Source organism: Anser brachyrhynchus (genome assembly GCF_964034855.1).
Source record: "Anser brachyrhynchus genome assembly, chromosome: 3".
Classification (NCBI taxonomy): domain Eukaryota; kingdom Metazoa; phylum Chordata; class Aves; order Anseriformes; family Anatidae; genus Anser; species Anser brachyrhynchus.
Genome location: NC_137696.1, coordinates 69,095,752 through 69,114,028, shown reverse-complemented (window position 1 = coordinate 69,114,028; position 18,277 = coordinate 69,095,752). Strand labels below are relative to the sequence as shown.

The 18,277-nt window shown below is 39.6% G+C and overlaps 1 protein-coding gene across 4 annotated transcripts in view; it reads left to right on the top strand.

The window, feature by feature from the left end:
• LOC308192844 (uncharacterized protein) overlaps positions 1-18,277 on the top strand; it is a 178,001-nt gene that overhangs the window by 128,964 nt on the left and 30,760 nt on the right. Inside the window, exons 2-4 of one of the 4 annotated variants that reach the window (XR_013949144.1) lie at positions 770-931; positions 2,717-2,813; positions 14,227-15,490. Coding sequence is in view for 1 of the 4 variants with exons in the window: in XM_080586846.1 (XP_080442972.1) it covers positions 14,227-14,349; positions 15,391-15,490 (223 nt within the window). In the remaining 3 variants the exon portion in view is untranslated. Of the gene's footprint in view, positions 1-769; positions 932-2,716; positions 2,814-10,604; positions 11,068-14,226; positions 15,491-18,277 lie in introns of those variants that run through there. The other 3 variants (XR_013949145.1, XR_013949146.1, XM_080586846.1) reach the window with 3 other exon arrangements.

The window sequence follows — 18,277 nt, the reverse complement described above, 5'->3', positions numbered from 1 at the left end:
GAAAAAGGGAAGTGATGAGGGCTTGATTTGTATGGGAGTAAATTGGATTTAGCAGAACCTTGTATACAGCAGAGAGAAGCGTGATGAGATGCAAAGTTCAAAAAGGCAGAAGCTGTAGTAGGTGAGGTGAAAGATTACAGAATACACAGTGTGGTTTCGATTAAAGTAGAACATACTAATTTTACAGATGCCTCAAATATGAAAGGCCAATAGATTTCTATACCAGATGATTAAAAAAGGAGAAGTAAGAGAGACCTTCAATGTGGCATTAAAGGCTTGTCTGCACAAGGATAATCTAAAAACAAAGACACATTTACAAAATGGAAGAATTCAAAACACAGCGAGCCTGTCAGTAGTAGTGCTCAAGTAGAAATAAAGGGAGTTTAGCTTTCATTTATTTAACCAGCTTCCAAAGGGAATGGAGATATTCCCCGGCCATAGCTAGAAAGTGACAAGGCCCCTACAGCCCAGGGGTGAGGGCTCGCACACCAGAGGGGTCATGTCTCTGCTCCTGTGTGGGTGGAGAGAGGAACATGTCTTTCCAGTATTGTGCATGGATGAGTGCTCCAACCAGTAGGGTTTAGATGATGAGGGGATCGTTCTGCTGTCTTTGTGAGCAGCACCTGCATCTTCTAACCTCTTACTTTCAAATTCTCCTTCCTTTTCTTTAAAAAAGCCTGAAAAATCAAATGTCATTGGTTCACTTAGAAACTAAATTTCTTTGTTTTATTGGAAGTGTGAAAAGGTTCCACTCTTGTTTTTACCACAGATTCTTTCCCTACTCACCCTTAGCTACCAGGGAGCAACAAAAACTGCTTGCCCACTCTCCAGAGAAGTGATGTGAGAAAGAAGCTACCACTGAACCCTCCCCAGTATGTGTGCCTACATGCGCCTTCCCCCAGGAAGAAATGTGATTTCCTCTATACAAGAGGTATGAACGACCCTGAAAATTCAGCTGTGTGCTCTGCAGTACATGTGAGACAAATCTGCTGACAGCACCGATTAGAGCAGATTCCCTACCCGAGCTGAAAAGTAACTAAGGGATTAAAAATGTTAACACCAGGTCTCCTATAGTGGATAAGCTATGGAATTCTTTTGTTTGCTCCAGCAGCGAGCATGCATAAACTGTTCCCATCTGAGCTGAGGGGGAATATTAGGAAGTAGCAGAATTGTTCCTTGTAAGAATAGGGGATATCTTGAAATTCTTTGAAATCTGGAAAGCCAGAGGAAAGTTTTTGAGCACACCCGCTACATCTAGTGTTACTTGCAAAATCTGACTCAGTTCAGTTTATGCATTCTGTTTCTTAACATTCTCTTGGAGAGTGTTTCTTATTCTGATTTGACTAAAGCCTGCACTAAATTCCAACAGCAAGACACTGTATATAAATGCTTAGCTGATGACATTGGATCATCTGGATCTGAACAATATCACTATTGGAGATCTGCTAAGTGATTATGCTGTGGCAAACATAAACAATGCTGGAGACTATTCTAGCACATTGAGCAAAGGAAAGCTGAGACACACAACCCACGCGACCGAGAGCTTTCCTAGGAGGTGATTAATGCAAACCCTGAGTCATTTGGAGTAATAAGCCTTTCCTAAAACAGTTTTTTTGTTTGTTTTATTTTTTTTAAAGAAATCTTAGAAGGTAGACTTTACAAGGAACAATAACGAGTTGTTATTTCCCAGTCAGCCTGCATATGCCACTCTAGCTCCTATACCAGTAACAAATTTTTTAATGAAAACTTTTTACGACATGCAAAGTTTCATCCCAAAAGCCAGTATCCCTTCCAAATGCCTGATGGTTTGCATATCACTTTGAAATGGCATTTCTCTGACTCAGGAAAGCAGAGAAGAGAGGGAAATATCTCTCAGAGGAGCCTGTGCAGTGATCACTCTTTGTTCGGGCGTAGGCAATTTTTCAAGTAATGTCCAAAACCTGGCTGTAAAGTACAAACATGAGGACGTTTAGATTGAATGCCAGAACTTAACCTATGATACCACTTAGCTTGACCTATACTAAATGCCAAGGCACTCATTCTTTAAAACCTACAGTACATGGGAACAGGGAAAACTTTCAGCTTTACTCAACTGCAGCATGCTTGTTTATCTGAAATGAAGCCAAACATTAAATGTTATTTGAATAAACCTTTTTGTACCTTAAATTTAACTTCAAACTCCAACTGAGTAACTCAGCCATAAGGAATTGAATGCTCTATGCAGTTCCTTTCTGCTCTCTTTCTTTCAACAACTTCTCTGTGAAAAGGCCAGTTTTCTGGAAATTATTCAATTCATTCAAAAAATAATTGTTAGCCTTTAGCTTGTCCATAAAATTTTCCCTGCAAATGTTTCCTCTTTCTCAAAGGATTTATTAGGAAAAAGATATAAATAGAGTAGATAAATAGACACAATTTTTCTCTTCTCTTGCTATTGTGGGATCTTCTTGTAACTCAGATACCATGCTAATAGGTCTCAAGGGCATGGAGACACTCTTTTAAAGGAATGTTAATTCTTTATACAATAGTTGAGCTTGTTACCAGACTGCTGGGCTACTGGAAGACTCACGCTAAGCCTATGTTGATTTCCTTCTGAAGCATGGCTGCTCAGAAAATAACAAGCAGGCAGTGTAATGTTTTCAGAAAGCTTCCCGGAAAACAGAGCCTCATCTTAACAAATAACAATGAGACAATGACTCCATTGTTTCCCTGGTTTCAGCCTATCATTGCAAAGCTGACAATCTAGTCATCAGAAGGACTTGATAAGCTCATATATGGGATACCCTGGAGGCATCTGGAGTGACTGTCAGGAATGGGTAAGGAAGGGCTAAAGCTACTCGCCCCGACCAAGCATCCCTAGAGATTATGTGTTTTGGGTAAGACAGAAGCACATGTAGACAAGCAGTAAAAGGACATTCCCCTTCACTTTGCCCCACTCTAACCATGAAAATTGACTACATACTTTTTCAGAGAAGCTGTGCAGTCACTCAGCCATGCGTAGCAGCTGGAACCATGCAGGAGGATACATGGTCACTGTTGCTGCCTAGACCAAGGCTTCCCTCGGGAAGGGAACTGCTCCCACCAGCATCCCAGATGTCCTCAGCCAGTTGACATGAGCACTTGTAACTTCCACTCTTCCTGACAGGAAAGGGAGGGATGTAACTCACCCTTTATCACTGCAGCACTGGCATCTTTGCATGCAGGAATGTTATGGCAATGATTCCAGGTTTGCTGGTACAAAGCTGGGGTCGCAAAAGTTTATATCCAAAAACTGAAGGCTGGTTAATAGGTAGTGGTAGTGAACACTGCAAGTTATGATGCTGATTTTCCCAACATTTTCCAGCTTGTGCCCTAGTAGTACCATAGATCTTCATGGATAATTTTTTTGTTGTTTTCAATATTTCATATGAATTTTCATCACATAAAGAATGTTTTTGGCCAGATTCGTACTAAGTAAAAAACAAAGCTATAATGTGTTATCTTGCAACTTAAGAATGAGACACCTTGTACCGAAGAAGTGACAGACTCTCAAAATTTCCTCCAAACTCTTTTGACCATTTTTTTTATTATTATTATTATTATTATTATTAGTTTAACTCATTTCTTTCCTCAAGCACAGACACCAGAATTCTTCAGGTGTTTTCCCTGAATTCCTGTGGCTGTGATGGTTTTTTGACAGCTGTATTCATGGAAACTAGAAAGCAGAATTACACTACTGGACACTTTCAGGGGTTTTACTTCTATTTTAATTTCGTTTTGCTAATTCATGGCAGTTTTAACAATGCACTGAAATGAGCCCTGTCAAAATAATGTTGGACACCTGGAACAAAAGCCCAGACCTGACTTCCATCAGTGATTTCACAGATGTTTTGAAAAACTGTTTTCAAGAGATAGCATAGGCATTAACACATCACGCTAGTCTTGTACACCATGCAACATGATACAGCAATTGTCTACAAGCAGTTTTATCCATGCTGAGAATTCTGCGTCACTTTCAGAAATAATTATCTTCCAACAGTGAGAACTTGAAAGAAGCAACCATAGCCTTACATATTTTTTTTTTAATATGGAGATGGTTTGACATTACGTATAATATTCTTCTCTTTCACTTATTTTGGAAATAAGAAATGCCTTTAAAATGTTCCTCTCCGTAACCTTAGCATAGTCTCCTGTGCACGTGTTGTTCAGGCAGATAACAGATATGTCTTAAGAGAGGACCTTTGCTCAAGCGTTGACCCTAGAAAGCAGCAAGCGTGGGAAGTACTATTTTTCATTGGGACTGAACACTGAGATAAAAATACTTAGCTGTTGGCTGTAATACATGGGATTGGGATATGATTCAATTTAACACATTTAATAAGTTTTACAACGTTTTTTATTAGGACACATCTAAGACACCTCAAAAGGCCGGAATTACTAAAAAGACAATTTTCCAGTTACTGATTTCCACAGGAATCAGAAATGCATTTTGTGTCTTCACAGAGGTCTTAGTAAATGCTTGGAAAATAGCTATTATGAAATAAAGTATTAATAAATGCCAAGGTTTACATATATTTATGTATACATACAAAGGTTTTTATATGCTTTTTAATATAATATGAAGTTACAATTTAAAAAAAAGAATAGTTCCACAGTGTGCACCTCTAAACACTTTTTATTTACAAAACTCACATTATAAACACTTCATTCTAATTAAGTTGCAATCCCTACATTAAAAAGGCTTAGATAAGGCTTTTAAGTGGACTTAACTGAGTCTATTCAGTTAAGACTCATCATTTTGTGCCATATCTGAGATGATCTCTGAGAACATCTTGGTGAGAGTTTTGGTACTGACTCTAAATCGTTCTTCATTGTGTGGTCTTCAGGCATGCCCTGAGGATGGTCCCAAGCCTGCAATGGTCAGCATGCACTTTCCTCACAACTGCAGGCCTTTTGGCTGGGAAACTTCCACCAAGCACCAGCGTGTCCCATGGCCCCGCTCTGCCCAGGAGCTCCTACTTGGAGAGCAGGAAGGAGCAGGCTGCTGACCTCCCAGCCTGGGGACACCAGCCCTGGTGGACAATTTCACTGGGGTGCCATGGCTCCCAGTCACTGCTTACCTCCAGCTGTGCTTTAGAGGTGCTGACCAAGCTCGCAACCCTGTGTGCCTTGGTATGAAAGCCATCTTCCTTTCCCTCTTTCTGGGAGATTTTTGACATCTGAAAGCTTCCAGTTTTCTTACTGGAGGGCCCCAGCTCATTTCCCCTTTCACGCATGTTCCTCTCACTGTTCCATGTCTTGCTTTATAGCTGTGTTGTATTTATTTCAAGTCAGGGTTTTTCTACCCATTTTCCAGGGTTCATTCTTCCTCTTTCATTTATGGTTATAGAAACTGTTCTTAAGAATAATCCCAAAGTTTGCCTATATAAAAGACATGGGTTTGAAAAGGCTGTCTAATATTCCCAAAACAAAATGTGTCCTCATACCGCATCACTCCAGAGGAAAAAACAAACAGGTATGGAAAACAAAACAAAACAAAACAAAACAAAACTAATGCTAACTAATTTTCTGCCACATGTGGGGGCTGTGCCCCATGATGCTATTTAGAATTGACCTTGTGAGCGGTGAGGTAGGGGTGCTTTTCCTTGCAAAGATTTATCTCCGTGTTTGTTCCCAGGGTTTTGTGGAGCTGTCTGTCTAGAATTTCCACATTATAAATGGCTCTTGTTTTGGTAAAGTTTGAATTATTTTCATTAGCTGGTCACCTGGGGCCTGACCAGAGTCAGGCTAAAAACTTCAGACAAGCACTACAGCTTTTGCAATCAGTCTCAGTCTCTCTCTCCTGTCATCCCCAAGGAAATGAAAGGCAGAAACGTTTACGCTTCAGGTTAATGTTTTAGAAGTGTTTGAGGCAGGAAGCAAATGGACTTATTCATAAGTTCCTCAAGGATGTTTTGTTTCAGTCATGAGGGTTGAAGCTTTCCTGAATAAAGGCCAGCCAGCAAGGAGCGACTGGTGGCAGGGTCTGCCTCTGGGACCTGCTCCGAGAACCAGGCACCCAGAGGGGACTTGCCATTCAGATTCCTTCTTCCAGTCCATGCCTAGCTTTGGAGATGACTTTGGGTGCTAAGCTTTGGGACTAGTATAAATCTCATCCTAAAAATATACACCAAGACATAACTTTCTTAGGTTTGACTGGGAGTGACTGGAAATGTCTAGACCCATAAAAAAATTATCTCATGGATGTGAAAGTAAAGAGCTGGAAGAGGCCCGTCTCATTTACACTAAGGATGAGACATCACTTTGATTGCAGAAGAAGGGATCCTTCTGGAGGATGCTTACTTTTGAATATCCCATCACACTTATAAATATGCCTAACTTAAGCATGCAACTTGCTTGCTGTTATTTCCTGTGGGAAAATGAACCATTCCATCTTTCCAGGTCTTTGACAGTGTTCATACTGACAGTGACAACTCTGAGCACAAGTCAGAAGGTACCACCTGAGGACAGTAGAAAATCTGAAAGCAGTCCCTAGTGAAAAGTAGATGTTGAAGTTTCTAAGTCACTGGAATTATTTGGATATTGCACCATAATTTGTATAGGCACAAGCAAAACAAGCCATTTATTCCAGTGTCCCCAGACAAGTGCTATTAAAGCTTCTTTCCTTTAGCAATTTATAAGGCAGGATCTGCATTTTAAGAGGAAACATTAAAAAGTCAATATTGACTAATTTTTTTATTAATAGCTTATTTTCTTCATTAAAAGGTCATGGCAAATCTGACTGGTTAATGATAAGAAACATGTTTCACTTCTTTTAGTATCCACAGTACAGTATCTCTCTTGCACACTTTTTCTATTATTCTGACCGCTTGTTGTTCTTGTAGATTCTAATTCTGTAAGACATTTTGGTATTTCTTTCGTTAAGCGGAGTAACAGTCAGTAAAGTACGGTCAAAAAAAACTTGTACTCTTTTATGTTTGCTACATCTACTTCCAGTTATAATGAATCCTCTTAATTTCTATGACAAACCTCCATTAAAATTATAATTGAATTAAAATTTCCATAGATAAACATATCTCAACACAAAAAGCAGTTCATGACTGTATTGTGTGTCTGTGTGCCAAAGACAATTGCATGAGAGCAAGGGGTATATATTGCAGGAGGAGCCCATATGAGGGAGCCCTGCAGCTTTCTCAAAAACCATTTATGTGACTATTTTCCTTGGAAGAATTTCCTTTTTTACGTGTTCACCCCTCACAATATTTTGTGGGTTGACCTCTGATGTCTAAGTCTGGTTCTGCTTTGTATCGTTTGTCTCTTTGTGTATTGCTTTCTCTGTCTGCTCCTTTGCTTTAGTTGTTTTCTCTGCTCATTTTGCACTAAGGCATCTATAGTATTATTTTGGTCTTTAAGGCTATGACCCAAGGCAAGGGCAATATGCAGATCTGAGCATTTGAAGTGCTATGAAAATATAGCCCTCAGTAAAACAGTCATGCCTTACTTTCAGAAGACAATCTGTAATATTAAAAAATTCATTAAACACACAGGGCTTCAGCTCACAAATTCATGGTTTCTAAGGGAAGAACTTGTACATGCTCAAAACAGTTGTTTTTGCTGTTTTGAAAAACACTTTCCTTCTCATCTGATTAACACCTCAGCGAACTCCTGTGGTGCTGGGAGTATAATACTCCTCTTCCTTACAGCAGCATGTGAAAAAACAAAAAAAAAAAGGGGGGGGGGGTTCTCAGACTGTATGCCTCTCTAAACCATCCCCAACCGAGGGGATGTTCTTAACCATCATGGCCACGGTTATGTCTTTCCTTGGTATTGTAATATGTATAAACTACAAAATGAAAATCCACTTTCCATGGGAAATCTCTTGGTGCATTGAAGATACATGACAACTTTCCAAACTATTTGCAGGATCTGGGTCAGTTTTGTAAAAGGAAACAGAAAGCCCAGGCTATCCTTAAATCTAATGATAAGCCAAGTAAAAAAGTCAATCAATATTCTAATCTTTTTTATTTTCAAGAATATTAAATAATATTATATCTTCACGAAGGGCATTTTTTTAAGTGCTTATGTTGATGAAGGAAATTTTTTTTATTATTTTTATTTTTTTCACAGTGGAACCCTTCAGAAGGCACTAGTAGTTCTGGAGGTTGGCAAAGCAGAGCTGCCAGCACCTCTATCTTCACGGGTGTACCATGACTCTGATGCCTTTGGTAGAAAGGCAAGGCAGTCTAGTCAAGGATGGTGAAAACATGGGCATAGACCTCAACTCCAACTTCTCTCTACTTCAGTCAGTTAAGTGAAGTCCTGAGTGACAATTGGCATACAACCTTTTCTTCCCTCCAAGACCAAACACTTCATCTACTACAATACATGGAATCCATCCAATTTGCTCTAACACATGGCCCCACCATCCTGCCTGCATGCTCTCAGCTCTGACCTCCCAGTTTGCATGGCACTGTGTAGTGGTTGAGCCTGCCCAGCCAGCTGGCTGGGGTGAATCAACAAGCTGGAATTGACAAAACATTTTTCCTGACATATTTAGAATATTTCACGAGGGAGAAATCCCTTGAGATTCAACATCTGATTCTTCAGACTGCCCTAGGAGATTAAAATAAAGGAGAAGACAACATTAAGTCATGCATATTCTGATTAAAAACAAACACAATGGGTCAGATTCCATCCTCGATTGCAGCCACACTGAAGTCTCTGTGGTTGCATGAGAGTAAGTGAGGACAGAGTTTGACCTGGTGCCTTGAAACAAAAATATTATAAATGATAGGCAAGCACAAATGTGACTGTAAAGCTGCAGCATGTTTCATCTGAGAAAACTTGAGAGAGAAAGAGATCTTATATTGGGGAGATTTAATTCCTCAAAGATGAAGAAAGATGAGAAATAATTATTTACAAAAAGTCAGTTTGGAATGACAGAGTAAGGTGGGTTTTTGTCATCCAAAATCTATGCATATTGTGTGGCAAATGATTAAATAAACAGATTGCTGCTCAAGCAAGTTGCTTTCAATTTGAGAAGACAAAGCCACTAGAATAATCTCTACCCACTAAAAGAAAATTGTTTGGTCACACTATGACCACACAGAAGGCGCTGCTCACCAGCAGAATTTGCCTGCAAGATGACTTCTTTGACAAAGAAGCATCTCCATACCTGTTCAGTGCAGACAGCACCAGGCAGGCTGAAGGTACACAGACCTCTGCTGACTCCAGAGGAGGCCTGTGCTGATGAAACAAGAGAAGATTTCAGGCACTCTTTTGTCTCTCTATCCATTCAGCTTTCTTTCCTGAAACTCTGACAGAAGTTGGAGTTTAAAGATCTCCCCTTATGCACCCACAAGAGCTGTTTTATAACTCTTCAGTAGTAGCCTAGACCCAGATAGGCATGCAAATCATGCCCACTGATGCCAAAGGGGTAGAAATCACAGAAACAAGAAGAAAGTTTCCATGTTCCTAAGCCTTGTCTGTGACCCAAGTGGGCCCATCCTGAAGCTCCTGTGTAGTCTCTTGCCTGTTTACATTCATACCCATCTGCTAGCATGGCACTGAACCCACTTACCACATAGTCCATCATTTTCACCAGAGCTGATGATAGATCTGAAATGGCAGCCTGCATGACTTTATAAAAGGCTGTGATTTACTGCGTGTCCGCACATGTAGTGTCTTCGGAGTTCTGTGTAGTATCATCCTATCTGCTTAATCTCACTGTCCAAGGGTTAGGATTTTTTGTTTTGTTTTGTACTTTCTAAGCGCCTGCTCTGTCATCTGTGTACCACATTGCACTCCATATTCATCAAAGATATTTAGCTCTCGACAGGGTGAGTGCTTTAGGACTCTAAGATTTCTATCAAAGCCCTAGCTCTTCTTAAAGCAAGAACTTGCATTTACCTCATACACGCAAAATACATGTTTTTCTCAGGGCCTGCCAGCTCAGCAAACACAGCTGACATCTTTTTTTCTTTTTAGTTTGGTGTCTTGTTTCATCCTTACTAACAGCCTTCAGAATTGTACTTTAATGAAGGGACAATTAGACCCAGTCTATAGCAAATGAGGAAAAAAAGGAAAAGAAAAGAAAAAAAAAAAAAACCCTCATCTGTAATGAAACCCTTCTAGAAATTCTCTCTTTATGAAGGGAGTCCAGCAGTTCTGCAGCAAGGGAGAGGAAGTTATGCAGTTGGTATTTAAATATTTTCTTTGGTTTCAGTGTGACTCTGGGTGAGACTTTAGCTTTTGCCATATTTTCATCATCACCAAAACAGAAAAGAACTGAAATTTTTGCTCTGGATCATTTTACCTATGTCATTAGACAGTTTCCAAGATCAGGACCCCACTGTGCACTGAGTATACTCATGGTGGGAGGTAATCTCAGCTGCAAAGTACTTACCACTAAATAGAAGAGAAAAAGGATGGAACACAGCTAAATATTGAAAGATGCAGGGTCATGGAGCAAGACACTGAATGCATTTCCCCTGCTTTCTTACCCTATTTCTTATTATGGTTACACATTGCTATTCTGAGAGGAATAAAGCTGAAATTGCTCACCTGAAGGAGGCAAGAATCCCATTGATTTCAGCTGCTAGAGGGTGCTGTCCTGAAGGGAACCACCCCATAGTAGGCCTTTCTCTCATCTGATACTGCCTATGACAAGCAGCTGCACTCAAAGTGGGAAGTTCAAGTCTTGTGATACCATCCCCTTCCTCACCAGCCAGCAGAGAGATATGTAAACTGCAGAGGAGAAATGTGCCTCCCCGGAGCTGCAGCCAAACTCACCGTGTCTCTGGGGACCATCAAAGGTCAGACCATCACTTTGCCAACACATAATGCAGCTACTGGCATAGAGTCAAAATCTGGCCCCAGGAATGCTATACAAATAATACACGAGCTTTAAACTGTGGGGTTCTTACTCTGTATGCATGCAAGAAATTGGAGAAATGGAGGATAATTAATAATGTTTGCATTGTTCCATGAGGAGGGATGAGGACGTGGCTCCAAGAGTATTTTCAAAAACTGTTCTTAGAGATGTCTTCTGCAATGCTAGTCTCTTGGCCAGCTCTCCGTGAAAGAGCCCACGTAAGTATAGTTAGTGCTGTTAAGCCAGCCCTGCGCTGAATAGACTAGTTAGGAGACAAGAAAACAAAAGGCAGTGAAATGCAAAGAACCATGTTAAAAGAACCTTATTAAATGGACGAAGCCCCAAAGTTTCCAAGTAAATGTCTGTTTTATGAAAGCAAGCAAGCAAGCAAGAAAGAAAGAAGGAGGAAAAGGAAAAAAGGTTTATCAATTCTGAAACAGCTGCTGTGCAGACCCAGTTCCCATCTATACTGCAGATATACAACTTCCTCATTGTTCATATCTCCCTCATCTTCTTGGCTGGGAAACATGCCTACCACTGGCCCAAGGTTTGCTGCGAAAGAAGCTTATGAATATTCAGTTATTCTTGTATGTTGCCCTCCTTGCAGACATAGATGTGAATGAGAACGGTAGAGCCAAGGCCAGAGCTTCCCGCTTGTTGATAAGAATCAGAAAATAGCATTTATGTTTAAGTCAAAAGAAATCTGGTAGGTATGGTGCCAGGACAAATAGACCTACTGGTGTCACTTTAAAGTACAGAAAAAAAGGAATAGCTAAATTTGTTTTACATTATTATAAGGGTTTTTTCTTAGTGATCCTGAAAACTGATGTAATGTCTCTGCATGCCAGCCTCAAGTGCCAAATCTAGCCACAATTTATGGGGTAGATAATAAGAGAATTACCATTTAATAGTCACATATCAACAATCTGTCAAATTAGTGATGAGAAAACCTCTAGGAGAGGCATCTAGGCTTCTCAGACTAGCTGAAGACATATGTATTCTCCCCACCACTAGGTCCCTCAATGACCCTTCTGACAACAGGCAGGCACCAAGCTGGTTGAAGAGTCTTCACAGCCTATACAAAACACAGGTTTCTCAGTTACTGAAAGCTGTGTGGTGATTTTTGAAGTATCAGTTCTCAATGCTGACCTGGCTTCATCAGCAGCAGGGCCCTCTGAAAGTGGCTTTCAACTTGACTGTTTTAGCCTCAAAATACCTATGCTTTGAGCTGCCCATGAGAGAAAAAAATAAGATCTCACCACATCTTGCCATCAAACTCCAAATTGTGGAGAACTCAGTTTAAAACTGCATTAAATCTCTAAGTTGGTTGTTTGCTGTATATACCACAGAAGAACTAGACAAAACAACCAGATAACTTACCTTTTGGCAGTAATAGAAGTGTTAGTACCATAGAGCAAGTTAATCTCCTGTTGATTTGTGACAACAGTACAGATTTGCAGCAAATCCAAAGCTCAGTGATAACTTCACAGCTTGACCCTTGGGTAGAATTAAAAACAGACCTTGTTCTGACAAAATGTAATCAGAACTGGTGACTATGCTGGGACTCCTGGATGGACTCACAGTAAAGCACAGTAAAGCAGAGGCAGGAAGAGCTGGGAATATGACACGATCTGAAATGAGTGTGGCTTTGTGTTTGCATGTGTATGCATATATCTATGCTTATCTGTATCTCATCATAACTGATATACAGTAGACAGCACGGTATACTTTCCTCCAGAATCCTACAAATAGGGCTCTGCTCTGGTTGTGAAGAACAGCTCATGATCCCAGAACCACCTCATGTGTTTAATGCTGTGATGTATCTCTTATAGGTATGAAAATGCATCTGGAAAAATCACATTAATACTAGGTTTACTTAGAATTAGAATGATGATCAAAGTTAGAGGTTAGGCTTGAAAAATACATATCTGGTTAGCCAAAATTTCTTCACCAAATTTTCCTGTTGGATTCTTTTGCTTGTCAGCTTACTTGCTTTAGAGGCTGCAAATATTTTGCCTGTCAAAATTGAGCTAGACCCAATTTGCTTGTTAAAACTGGCTGTAAGAGTGACAACTAGTTGGTACTCAAAAATAATGAGGTTTGCTGTTCTACAGGCTTTTCTTTAGACTCCAGTCAGATTTAGCTGGGACACATAGAGATATTTTTTTCTCTGTAGGGACATCTATCTTCATTAAGCTCACAGAAATGAAATTGACTTCTTAAGCATCCCTACTTTTCTCAGAATCTTGGTAGAAATAAAAATTATTAGGAACAAGAGAAGAAAAAAGATAATATAGCTGTAAAAGGTTCCCTTCCACAAGAAACCAAGTTAAAAGTATTTGCTAAAAGTTGCTAAGACAAATAAAATAGTTTTATTGCTTTTCCAAGCACCAAAAAGACAATAATGTTTAAGCAATCATTTTCCATCTGCCTGTTCCTCATTTCTCTTCCTGCCAATACTGATTTCCATAAAAACTTATCAGGAGGATGAGTAGCCTCTCAACAAACACTCCAAAACCAATAAAAGCCCGTTACACTAGCACGGCTAGCACGGGTATGGCTTTTGTCTGCAGTGCCCACTGCTCTCTGGGATGTGGTGACAAAGGCTAATATGCTTTCTCTCACTAGTGAGTGGAGAGCAGCTGCTGATAAAGAGGATCATACTCTGGGAAGGGAATGAGTTTTTAAGTAATCTGGGCAACGACAGGCTTGAGGGCTCTGCAGCTTGTAAGCAGCATGGACACTCGCTGACCTTGCTTTCTTTGCTTCATTTCACCTGATAAATGAGTGTAGTGCACTGGGAGTATGGGTCTCCCTGCCCACGGCGGTGCAAATCACTTCAGTGAAGGGATAATTGAGTAAGTGAGAGGATTTGCCCAGAGACCTTTCACATGGTTGCAGTTGCAAAGGGTAACCACTTCCTCAGCCTGTCTGGCCTCTGAAAGGTGAGTCAAGTGGGGATCAATGCAGGCACTGACAGAGCAACAAGAAAGGAAAGGAGAAAACCCCTCAGCTAACAATGAGCAAGCAGACCCATGGCTATGACACACTGGCCAAGTGTGTGGTCACACCAAGCCAGCTTTATCTGAGTGTGTGTAGACGCAGCTCCTATTCCTTTGTCTGGGGAATCACAGGCAGAAATACGGCAGCCGTATTTCTGACACACCATAAGGATGGCCAGCACATGTGTGCTGTGTCTGGGTGCATCAGACTTGCTGGGCATATGCAGATAGCTCTGTGGGGCATGCAGAGGCAGGCCTGGATGCTTGGCTGCATCAGGAAAGATGAGGGAGTGGAGAAAGAAAGAGGGCCTGCAACTCTCGTACACATCTCCGTAAATTAATGTTCTCTAGAAATGACTTGGAATTGTATTACAGGTGCAGGTATGCTCTCACAGTGGAACAAACTGAGTGTGAACCCGCCTTTTGCCCACATGGTGAAGGTGGTGGTGCACACCTCTTCTCGTGCTGCCTGGAGTGGACAGCGGAGGAAGAGCCAAGGTTTGTGCCAATGAGTTACTTGAGCAAAAGCTCTGGGGTTCATTTTTTCTCAAAGTTTGGAGGTGTGACATTTTGTGTTTGTGGCTCGGTTGGTTGGTTGGTTGGTTTGGTTTGTTCATTTGTTTTTTGGGAAAAAAAAAAAAGACTATCTTCATGTAGGAAAGCTAATTTTAGTTTTTTTTTTTCCAGACTCCAGGTGATCTGGATGTAAATCAAAAAATGTTGTTCAGGATCCAAGCTGAATAGTTCGGGTTTTAATACAATATTTCAGTGTGAAACCAAAACAAATGTTAAACCTTGGAAGCTGTATAAAATTGAATTGTCATTATCTAGTCAGTTTTTATTTTAAGCACCTTGAATCGTAGTGAAGACAATAAGAAATGAAAATGCTCAACTATTTCAGGATTCAGCCTATAGCAGTGTAGGACACACTCAGCACAGGCTGTTGATTGTAGCCATCCTTCATGGCAGTCATTCATTATATAATTTCAAAGGTAACTTAAACATGTGCCAGAAACTTTGGAGAGACTAGTCCTTGGTGAAATGGGCTCTGGACCAAATCTTTACTTTAATGATAATGCTTTAGAATAAAATATTTTTTGGTTCAGAACATGAGAACATGTGAATCTCTCTTTGGCTCTCACCTTTTAAAGAAAGAGATGAAATTTAAGTTTTATGAAAATTAATGCAAGTAATTAAATGCTAAAACAATAACAAGTATATACTGTTACAGCTCATGAAAAATCATAAGGAAAGGTGAATGTATCCAGACAGTTTTTAATAAAGACTTGATTCTGTACACACATTTGTGCAAGTAGTTTTTAATCATTTGATAGATCCAAAGAAATCAATAGCTCTATTCACAAAACAGAACTGATTTGCATGAATAATATTATGTATTTGCAGAAGATGAGGTATACATTTATGTTAAAGATAATCTGTAGTAATAAGGCTTATCTGTAGCTTGACAATTTCTTCAGAGTCATTTGATGTTTCTGAATATGTTGCCTTTTTTTTCTGGAAAACACTGAAATCACAAAGTCATAAAGAGAAGTGTAGATCAAGACTGGAAAACAACCAGAGGTCTCAAACTGTCAAAACTGTCAATGGTTCCAGGAGATTTTCATCTTAAAAATGCCAGGTAAGTTTTTTACCAATCATTCTATGTAGTAAAATAATTAATTCACTGGCTTATTAGCATCGCCTTAAAATAAATAGTTTGCAATGGCTAAAAAAAGATTGATGTCTTTTAGTTGATTGATGAAAATAAGTTAAACATAAAATATGAAAAGCAGGCATGTGAAGCCATGCAGCTTTCTGTGCCGGTGCAGCATGAGTACAGGCTGAACTGTGGAAAGAATGTCTGATGGTACAAATCCTGCCTTCAGTCCGGTGTAAGACTTCTGCTCCTCTCCACCTGGCTGTTGGACAGCCTCCATCTGCAGTTTTTCCTGCCCCATCTGTTGGTGCTTTGCACAAGGCCATTACAGGGTTTGGGTCTGCTGCCTGAGTTGCTTTACCCATCCCTTCTCTGAAGCCTGTTGAGAAACTCCTGTGAGGGCCTTTGCCTTAGGTGAGCTAATTGATAGACTTGTTTCTTCCAACTCTAGGGTGCATACCCCTTGCAGTTTTCACAAAATCACAGAATGGTTGGGGTTGGAAGGGACCTCTGAAAGTAATCTGGTCCAACCTCCCTGCTCAAGCAGGGACAAAGAGTTTAGGTTCCCCAGGACCTTCCTGCTTGGCTGTTTGCATATCCAGGATTTTCAGCTGTGGGTTTCTGAACAGACCATTTAACTGGGACCCTAACCAGGCTGACTTCTTGCTAACTCTGCTCAACTTAAATCTTTCCTCTCCTCACTGTGCCCCACACCCAAAAGTCTTGAGATCTCTCTTAGAAGACTCAATCATTTTCTTACACAGGCCTGTTTTTTGTTTGTTTGTTTGTTTGTTTGTTTGTTTGTTTTCCACATTCTGGCAGTTAAAATAGTTTCTACCAAATGTTACTGCCAGTCTCTCATATTAAGGTCATGCTTTTTCCACTCTGTTATTTCTGACCATTAGTTTATTTTCCTTTGGGTATAGTAAAAACAGAAGAAAGAATTTAAAAAGAAGGGGGGTGGGGGGTGGGGATTTTTTCCCCGTATATTAAGATGCTAGATTGGTAGCACCGTGCTTGGTAGTCCTTATGGAGTACACGTGTTCACCTGGATAGGAATATTCAGTGGGAACTTGTTTGTATAAAAATTAAATAAATAAATTTAACAGTGATCTTTGCTGGTCTTCTGATTTGCTGTTATTAATTAGTATGCTACAGGCATCACAGAAGACATGAATATTAAAGAACAATTGTTAACATTTTGATGTTTTGTCAGCACTGTGTGTCATAACATCTTCCTACTGGGATGCAGTGTGATGACACTGTGTCAAAACAGAACATTGTCACCCTGTGCTAAAATGTTGCAATGTGATGACATTTAGATCTACATGCTCCAAGAGTTATTTGGATCACAAAGTCAAACCTTTCTTAAACTGGTGGTGGCACCTGCCTGGAGAGCAAATCTGTGAGAAAAAGTGCTGGCATATAGTCTGTACTTGAGAAAGAGAGAAAAGATCTTTTAGCAGATCTCAAGAGCCAACACAAAATCTTCTGAAACAAGATATTTAGCACTGAATATTAGGCATTAAAAATATCCACCATTCTTTGAAGACCAGATAAAAAATAACCTATTTTAACAGAATCCTTCTTTCTTGGTACTGATTATTGCTTGGATAACCCCACTGAATCCCTGAAAAACTGATCTTAAAATTGTCGTGAACAATTTTCTAAAATAAAAAAGTTGTTTTTGAAAGGGAAACAATGTCATAAAAATATTTTTCTTTTGAAACATCTTATATTCCTCTCAGTTCATTGAAACAAATTCAGTTTTCAATACCCAAGATTTTTAAAAAATAAGATTGAGGGAGGGTAGGATATCAAAATCTACAAAACTTGTAACTGAAAATTTTGAGAAGTTTCAGTTTCCCAAAATGTATTTTGAAGTAAGGAATTGTGAAATTCTAGCTGCTGTTGAAAAATAAATAAATAAATAAAATAAAATATAAGAATATTTGAGGGATTGAAGATTTTTTGTCACTTATTTAAATACTCATTTCTTCCATTATGTTTCAGTGAAAATACTTGTGAAATTCTGAATGATGTAAAAAATGGTATTTAAGTCTATCCTTTTTCTTAGGAGCTCAGTATTTTCTACTTTTATCTTTCATAGAATTACTGATTATCCAGACAATATTGAAACCAAGAACTCACTAAATGAGCATGTCATGCCATCTTAAAGACCTTAGTTATGACTAAGCTGAGTTTTATATGTCTATAATTCTACTGGCTTTAAAGAAACTTATCTGAGTATGTACCAGACAAATTTGACCAGAACTAATTGTTTAGTTTCCAGCTCTGCTCTTCCAGCTCCTAGTGAGGTCAGCAGGAACTGCAGCTGCTGTGGCCCTCCTAGGGCTGGGCCCCCTTTTCTTCACACAAAGAATTTTGCTGAAACAACAACAAAGGAGTTTTGAGATTTAGTAATCGACATATGTCGTACCATTTCAACATCGTTTCTGTGCATCCATTTCGAAGGCAGCCTCGATGTTCAGCCAATGATGCGGCTGGCCCTTTTCCAACCTAAACAGCATGACCTCTTTGGCTTTACCATTATCGTAGGCTCTCACAGATTTAGAGGTAATGTGCAATCAGGTACGTGAGACCATATTACATATTGGCAAATTTCTCCTCCTGGAAAACGAAAATATTGTACTCATAGGCCATTATAATTATTCTCAATGCGGTTAAATTTAAGGACTGAATTAATCCCCAGTGTAATTCTATGGATTTGAATAGAGTTATACAGGAATGAATGTGGTCTGAGAAAAT